The 9,347-nt window shown below is 35.7% G+C and overlaps 1 protein-coding gene across 1 annotated transcript in view; it reads left to right on the top strand.

Moving 5' to 3' along the window:
- The first annotated feature begins 857 nt into the window (after positions 1 to 857).
- The window catches only part of LOC108368921 (non-lysosomal glucosylceramidase-like), a 17,208-nt gene continuing 8,718 nt past the window's right edge, over positions 858 to 9,347 (top strand). Inside the window, exon 1 of the mRNA XM_017623889.1 lies at positions 858 to 1,277. Coding sequence (XP_017479378.1) covers positions 1,072 to 1,277 — 206 coding nt within the window. The 5' untranslated portion in view covers positions 858 to 1,071. The remainder of the gene's footprint in view (positions 1,278 to 9,347) is intronic.

Raw genomic sequence — 9,347 nt, forward strand, 5'->3', positions numbered from 1 at the left:
AAACCCCACTGAGCTGCTCCACCATTGCACACACATCCATACCTACGTATGCGCTTTGTTGTTGCTTTTCGCTCTTTCACGCATAGCTGTCTGCAAAAGCAACGGAATTTCAGAGCCATTTTAGTTCTTTCGTGGAATTGAGCGAGTGCGGTTGATTGCGGCGGATAAAACACGTGTTTTGCTTTCTAATAAAAAAAAAAAAAAATTGGGGGCCCAAAAGTAGTGAAGCAACAATTTATTTGAGTAAATTCAAGCGGAAAATGGATAATTAAGTAATTACAAATTTGTGTGTTTGTCGTTTATTATCGTTTTTAAAGTGTTTTAATCAGTTTTGAACTGTAAAGAAAAAGTGAAAGCAAAGCAAAAGCGCCGCTGTATTTATGAATTGATTTTTTCTATTGCGGATGTGATCGTGAAAAAAGTGTGTACGTACAATACGTGTTTGTCTGTTTTCACAGCAAATTTGTGCCGTCGTTTCTTGCTTTTTTTTAATTAATTTGATTGGTGCTAATAAAATTGTAGCCGACTAATTATTTGAACGCTCCCACGATAATTTAAGTTGTACTACTAAATGGAATCATTAGGAATGACCGACCAGCAGCAGTCAAATATGGATTCGGTAAGCGCAAATTATGAGGAGATGCAGCAGAACGAGATCACCGCAGTTCCACGCTATGGACTCAAGCTGAAATTTGACCACGTTTGGCCAGAGAAACGCAATCAGAATTTGCGACCATCGCTGAAGCAAACTTTGCCGCTCGTTCCATTGGCATGCAGGTATGTAATTTTGAATTACCTATGTACATATGTACCTTCAAACATACATATCATCCTATTTCTGCGTTTTNCAGCGCCGCTGTATTTATGAATTGATTTTTTCTATTGCGGATGCGATCGTGAAAAAAGTGTGTTCGTACAATACGTGTTTGTCTGTTTTCACAGCAAATTTTTCTGTGCTGCAATTTGTGCCGTCGTTTCTTGCTTTTTTTAAATTAATTTGATTGGTGCTAATAAAATTGTAGCCGACTAATTATTTGAACGCTCCCACGATAATTTAAGTTGTACTACTAAATGGAATCATTAGGAATGACCGACCAGCAGCAGTCAACTATGGATTCGGTAAGCGCAAATTATGAGGAGATGCAGCAGAACGAGATCACCGCAGTTCCACGCTATGGACTCAAGCTGAAATTTGACCACGTTTGGCCAGAGAAACGCAATCAGAATTTGCGACCATCGCTGAAGCAAACTTTGCCGCTCGTTCCATTGGCATGCAGGTATGTAATTTTGAATTACCTATGTACATATGTACCTTCAAACATACATATCATCCTATTTCTGCGTTTTTGGGGAAAACTGATATTACCACGTATAACAACAGTTTAAGGCACGATTCCGATAACGAGGGCGACAAATTTTTACAAGGGACATCGATAGAGATTTTTGAGGCAGTTATACCGGTATAATTTTGTTTGATGGCAATCGAAAACTACAGTTACCAAAGGTCAAAGTCAGAATTTTTTTAATTCAAATATCTCGAAAACGAAAGCACGTTTTTTTTTGTTAATTTTTGATGTCATTCAATAGGAAATATGAATGGCTTTAATAGGTAAAGTTATAGCGAAAATCAAATTTTATTTAAAAAAAATTGCAAAAAAATTAAACAAACACGATTTTTTAAAAAGCCTTATTAAAAAATTATATAATTAAATAGTATGTAAATCTTTCATTTCATTTAATGAAAAAAATAACGAAATATTTTCGTTTTTTAGTATTCTTGGCTTTAGAATATAATAAATAATATTAATTAGGTACCTACATGAGTTGAACGATAAATAAATTATCTTTATTTTTACATCGTTATTTTTTTAACGGTTTTGTAGTTCATAAGATTTTAATATTAAAAATAATATAAAAAAGTTAAGTTTAACACTGAATGTATTAAAACTAGAAGGTCCCCTCACCTAAAAGTGGGTATATTTGAAAAGTGGAGGAGCCCAGCTTTCCAATGGCATAGTCAAAATTTGTCACCCGATTGACGTTATCTCGCCCAGTTTAAGCGTCATACTATTTGTTTATGGTAGGTATCCTAGTGGAATAAAAAAAGGGGTTGGGTTCCGAAAAGTTAGTTCGAGGCTGGTGCCTTTATAGCTTGAAAGAGCAAAGACCAATTTTTAGTCTCACGGATAATTTACGGAAAATTATGAGATAGTTAGTTTGGGTTTAGCTGGTTTCCTTAATTGCTTTTCAGAAGGTGTCCTGCTGACTTCCACGGAAGAGCGATATTTTTTTTAAATATGTCTGCGACAAAATTTTTAGTCCCACGGATAAAGAACGGATAATTTACGGCAATTATCAGATAGTTAGTTTGGGTTAGCTTGTTTCCTTAATTGGTTTTCAGAAGGTGTCCTGCTATCTTCCACGGAAGAGCACGCGACATTTTTTTTTAAATATGTCCGCTGCAAAATTATTATTTTCACGGATAATTAACGGCAAATTATCTGATAGGACTTTTTGCTTTGGGAAAAGTTGTCCGGCCAACTTCAGAGAGGTAAATTTATCTTACATTGAATATAAACGGGAACACATAAAAAAGCACCTTAGAGGCAATTTCATAATCAAACACGAACAGGCATATTCTGCTTGTTATCGAACATTTTGACACCGGAAAATTTTGTTACCGAAAAATAACACCATTTCTTGAAACCGCAATCCTAAGTACCTTGGTAACAAATTAATCTATTCAGCAATTCAGCTATGAAGTTTTGTATAAATTCTGGTGTTGCATACTTCACGGGGCAATATTTTGTTATGTGGTTATGAGATGGTAACAAAATTTACCAGTGTGCAGAATGCGAAAAGGGTTTAAAAATTACCAGGAACTTTATTTACTGGTAAAAAAATTATTGTTACCAACGCAGAATAGGCCTGTTAAAGTTCCTTTTGCAAAAGTTTGCTTTTAGTTAAAGTGTCATTCAAATGCACTTTAAACAAGAAGTGTTTTTATAATACAATGGCAGTTGAACAATAACAAAAGGTCAATTTAAATGGAAATAACAAAGTTGGCAATTCTGATCTGGGCAAAATTGCATCAGCTGATTGTCATAATGTCATGTAATTATAACGACAAAACTAACAAACTTTTTTTCTTACAAAAGGTCATTTAAATTTCCATTTTGGGTATTTAACTAAAGGGCACCTTTATCTTTAAAGTGGCTTTATGAAGCATCCTTTAAATTTTAAAATATTCTTTAATTTTATTATGAAATCGGCCCTTAATCCTTCTGGAAACGATTTTTAACTTCAAATATATCACAATTTGAATTTCCACAAAAAAGCTGCTAAGCTTTTCACTCGAAAGCCAGTGATGTGTGAACGCACNGAACGATTTTTAACTTCAAATATATCACAATTTGAATTTCCACAAAAAAGCTGCTAAGCTTTTCACTCAAAGCCAGCGATGTGTTAACGCACAAACATTCTCAAATAAGCAAACATAGTCTATGACATTTTACGACTTCTTTAATAATAATAATAGAATGGCACTTACACAATATGTAAGTGTTTGGCCGAGCTTCTCCTCCGATTTGTGGCGTGCGCTTTGATGTTTGCACACAAAAGGCAGAGACTTACAGTTTCACGCCGACTGCAAACGGCGATTGTTTTTTTTATGAGAAGCTGTTTTTCATGGCAGAATACACACGGAAATTTACCATAACCTGCTGAAAAAAAAAAAAAAATTTGTTTATGTTATTCGGAAACTGGGCTCGAATCTAGGTACTGCGGAATGCTCGCGCGCACTACTAACAACTACACCACAGCGGCCGTCTGCTATACAGAGAATATTTCCGTAAATGATCCCCCACCAAATTACGAGGCATATATTTAGGCTTACAATCTATGTGTACTTAAAATCCATTGTAATATTCGTAAAGCGTTGCCTACTGGTATTTTTGATTGTTTGAAGTCCAAAATAACTCGTAGGTACTCACCAACTGCAACTCTGCATTAACGTCCTTCTTCCGTTGAAGTTTGGCACAACGAAAAATGTGTCAAAAGCTTAGGGTAAAATGCGCGCTCCATAACCGGTCGACGGGACACAGTGTCGCCAGCCTGAAAGCGCTGGAATGTATACCTACCAGTATTTAGGCCAAACGTGACGCCTGGTCGACAGCAAGTCGATGAAATGCTTTTACTTATAAATATGTACATACCTATATATATGTACATATGTGTGTATGTGTTTGTATAGTGAAACGAATTTTTACTAGTGTATGGCAGGATACTTTTGCTTTACGATATTAGGAACAACTTTGCGTTTAGCTCAATAAAGTTCGTCACGAATTCGCTTTCCACAAGCCTACTTTATACTCGTATTACCCGCGATAGTCTCCTCAGTTGAAAGGCAGGGTTGCGTGCTTTTGTTGATTTCATTCGCTTTCGATTTTTTATAGGGAAAGTGCTGTTTTGGTTTCTTATGATACAGTGTTACACATAAAAATTCAAACACACGTCGAGAAACAGATTTTTTAACTTCCTCTTTATTTTACTGATTGTTCACGGAATTTATCTAGACCTTTTGCATCTTATACGAAAACATTTAGATATTGCATTATACGATTATGTGCTATATTCGTCTGATCAGATTTACCTCTTTTTGAAAGTTATATGGTCTATTCCGCTTGTTACCGAATATTTTGTCACCGAAAATTTTAAAAACTGTATTCATAAGAACTGATGCGAGTACTTTTATTAACGAGTTCAGAATTTTTGTTAGTAAGGGCCACTATACAGCTTTCAAGAAAACGGTCAAGAAAAAAAAATGATTATTTCGTGTGTGTGTGTGTTAAAGGAATTTTGACATCTGATACTTCACCAGCCTGTTGCCTCACTCTTTCCTCAAGAAATAATGGAATGGGCCATATATTTATGTTGCAAGCATGCCTTGTGCTCATTTTTCCAAAAAACTTTAGAAAACCATAGTAGAAATCGTAGCAAATTTCTTAAGAACTGCGTACTGGCGCAAGAAATTTTTACACAAGAAAATTTCTTAGCCATTTTTTGTACGTCATTTTATATGGAGTTTTTGCTTTTCTTGAGAGCTGCATACTGGCCTTAAGGCAGGATAGGGTCGGCTGAGTCCAAGACATCTTGTCGAAGTGTAACTATTCCTTCTCACGACAGTCTTGTCTACCTAACCGGAACGATCCAGATTCATATCCGGTCACTCCAGCAACACCCCTAAATATTCTTAGGGGAATTTGTATGCTGTTACAACAACAACAAAAATGTGTTCAAATAGACATAGTCTTCTAACTTCCCGATTGATAGGCTCCCAAACATTTTAGTAATGAAGTCATTCGGGAGCAGCTTTTTCAAAATCGTGTAGAAGGTAGAAGTAGGTATTTGATGCAGTGAAAATTTGCCGGTAAACCCCGAAAAAATAATAATTTTAATCATATATGGGGTATTTATACCTGCCTCTTTGTCAGGTTATCTGGTTATGTAGTTATGTATATTTTTAACTCAGTTTGCAAAAACAAAACACACTAGGGAATAATAATTTTTAGCCAGATAACCTGATAAACGGAAGATGTGAAGACGCCAATTGTTTTTAATTTTACCTACAATAGTTACAGTACCACTAGTTTCTATTAAATTATCTAAAAAGTATACACGCTTCCTCACTCCGTCAAAATCCATAGCCCTTACCACTTGTCAAAAGCTGAAGGATATAATATTACCTTAGGAAAAAATTGCTTCGCTTAGAACACTAAGAAGTACCCTAACACTGAAAATGAAAATCAAGTTTCGACTGTCCCGTGTGGGGCCCTTATTACACTGACAAAGAAAAGGGCTGAGGCTCATTGCTTCCTTATGAATAGTTTTTGCTCTTCAGTTCCTTTTTTACTGGCGTTCACTTAAAAAAAATTAACTTTTGGCCGATCAAATCATTTATATACCCCACTGCTGCTATTCAAAATAGCTTCACTTCAGACATTATTGAAAACTCCGACAATATCCAGAAAACCCCAAAAAATATTCCTTGTATTCTAAAGCTTTCTCAAAGTATTGTACTAGCGAGTCTAGCGCCTTCTCTGTGGGTTTGCCCTTAGTGTACGCATGTTGTGCCTTGGTCAAGATGCTTGGCGACAAAGTGTTTTTTCCAGCGTTTTTTGGATAAATGAAATGGAAGTTATGGGATGTATGCCTTGGAGAAAACTCGACAACCATCGCTTCTTTCCACAGTACCGGCACATAGCTCAGCCTAAAACATGGTACCACCAGGTGATTAGCCCTCTAAAGCAAGGCAGGGAATATTTCGTCTACTCACGGCGATTCCTTGGGCTCAAAACTATTTATAGCCAATTCTACTTTGGATGAAGCTATAGCAATTGTCGGAATGCTATCCGATATACATAACTTCACCACTGTCGAGGTCTGTGGAGGCCACACATCACGGAAAGTGGGTCGACCAGCTCTTCTGGCAGCTGGGGCTTGAATTGGTCCAGTCCCCGCAACTCTTACGTTTAAGGCTAGGCGTGGAATCTTGGTTAGGAGTTTCCTAAGCCTGCCCACCTAGTTTGATCTCTCTCCAATTTATCACAGCCCTACAGGATTTATTCTTTGCCTTTCGTACTTCTCTCTTATATAATTTAAGTAAGTCCTTGTACTCACCACCGCAAATCTCAATCATATGACTGTCCCTCTTCTTGTAGGGAATACAATCATTCAGCCTTTGTTTCATATTAAAAGGCATATTTGCGATGCTTTCAGCAGGTGCAACTATCAAACCTTTTAACGGATAAAAAAAGTAATATCAGCGCCTTTCTTTTTTCGGACAAAAAAATTTTGCATCCAATCAAAAATATTCATGATATCCTTGTCGCTTCCCTTAAAAAAAGCTTCACATGAATGCAGAATATTTCAGTTTTGCTTTCAACCCACTATTAAATACAGAATAGCAATGAATATGTATATGTAAGTATGTTGATATGTATGTATGTAAACATATCATTTTATAATACCCACGTGAGCACATTCATACTTGTATTTTAGGGCAGTCAGTCAAGCAAATACTTAAGCCAAGTTATTATTTTGTGCATTTGTAAATAATCGCGTTGGCTTAGTAAATAGTTACTTGGGTTTGATTTACATTGCTTTGCGAAGCATGCACTTTTAAAAATTATTTAAGTAAAATGAATGTAGTAGCTTAATATTTATATGTATGTATTTATATACCTACATTTACATATATAAATGAGTAATGTAGATATTAGAATGTAGGAATTGGGGTTGCAATGCTACGAGCATTACTTGCTAATGGAAAATGTGCAGATTTGTTTTGTCGGTAAAATCAGTTTCGGATTTTCACTGTGATATTTACTAGGGAATATAACAAAACTTGTCGAGTATTGAAATTATCATTTTCACGTCTATTAAATTGTTCCATGTACATAAGTATAAACTCAGNGATATAACAAAACTTGTCGAGTATTGAAATCATCATTTTCACGTCTATTAAATTGTTCCATGTACATAAGTATAAACTCAGGTTTTAACATTCAACTGAATACAAATGGAATAACTTTCACAACCTTTCTGGGGAATTGAAACAAAATTATGTTACAGACAAGCAGTGCTAAGTTTTCAAATGTCTGTTTGTGGAACGTTTTCAACCGCCACGCGGATAAAGCTCGCTCTATCCAGCCACTGCAGGGCAACTGTAATTAGCTCTTTTCCAATAGATTATATAAATAAAAAATTTTGTTGCTACTAAATACTGATCCTTTATAGACGAACTCAGATTTTAGAATACAAGTCTCTACCGTGACCTAAATGTCCTATTTTCTTTGCCAGAAATTTGCACTTCTCGATACGCAATGTGAGATTTGCGTCTTTCGGCAACGCTAGAAATTTTTATAATCAAAGAAGTCATTCTTCAATAGTTTTACTAGGTATAATTATGTCGTCTAAATATACCAGCAATTCGTTGGCTGGCATATTAGACGATTTTACCTGACTAGGAAAATCAGCCCTATTCTGCATTTCGATTACGTCCCCGCATTCCGCTCCGCTGGAATTGAACTTAGGTATTCTGCGTTACGATCGAAACGAAAGAAGAAGAGGTAGAGAGAAAACATCTTTCGAAATCAGCTGTTTGCCTAGGAATGTGTGAAATCGAAACAAAACAAAGAAATATTTGCCACCAAACTATAGCAGCATATCGATGGCTGAGTGGAAGATCGACCTATCTCGGCAGCCAGTTCGAAAACATTCTATCTCAAAAAACTTTTCAAGAACGCCCTATTTCAGAATTCGTTTCAAAAACGCCCTATCTCAGGTGCCGATTCAAANAACAACACTTGCATTTACTACAGAGTGGAAGATTTGAAAGCAAATGACTCCCATTTTGAAAGCCGTCAGGAGGAGGGGAAGAACAAAGCTTATCTTTCCATAGCAAATCGAATTCGAGACAACATACGCACCTCTTTTTAAAAAGATAGTAAAAACGAGTGCAATAATAAAATCATCTTTTTTATTTAACTTCATATTTTATGTATGTATGTATCTATGTACATACATCTATTAATTTTATATAANATTTTCCAATAGATTATATAAATAAAAAATTGTATTTTGTTGCTACTAAACACTGATCCTTTATAGACGAACTCAGATTTTAGAATACAAGTCTCTACCGTGACCTAAATGTCCTATTTTCTTTGCCAGAAATTTGCACTTCTCGATACGCAATGTGAGATTTGCGTCTTTCGGCAACGCTAGAAATTTTTATAATCAAAGAAGTCATTCTTCAATAGTTTTACTAGGTATAATTATGTCGTCTAAATATACCAGCAATTCGTTGGCTGGCATATTAGACGATTTTACCTGACTAGGAAAATCAGCCCTATTCTGCATTTCGATTACGTCCCCGCATTCCGCTCCGCTGGAATTGAACTTAGGTATTCTGCGTTACGATCGAAACGAAAGAAGAAGAGGTAGAGAGAAAACATCTTTCGAAATCAGCTGTTTGCCTAGGAATGTGTGAAATCGAAACAAAACAAAGAAATANTATTTGCCACCAAACTATAGCAGCATATGATATTAAAGTTTGTAAATATTTTAAAATAACTAAATATACCTAGCATCACTGTAATTTAAAAATAAAATTTAAGTGGATACATAATTATAAAAATGAAATCCGTAGCCGCGGCGTTATTGCTTGAAGAGAAGAACGAGTCCCAGATTGCTGATGCGGAAGTTGAAAGGCGGAGATTTAGGGACATGTTTGATCTTTTTCAGATGAGTGAAGAGTCATAAGGAATTCATCTTGAACTGTATTA

The sequence above is a fragment of the Rhagoletis zephyria genome, unplaced genomic scaffold (assembly GCF_001687245.7).
Source record: "Rhagoletis zephyria isolate East Lansing unplaced genomic scaffold, Rhagoletis_zephyria_1.1 Rzeph_scaffold_03387, whole genome shotgun sequence".
Taxonomy (NCBI): domain Eukaryota; kingdom Metazoa; phylum Arthropoda; class Insecta; order Diptera; family Tephritidae; genus Rhagoletis; species Rhagoletis zephyria.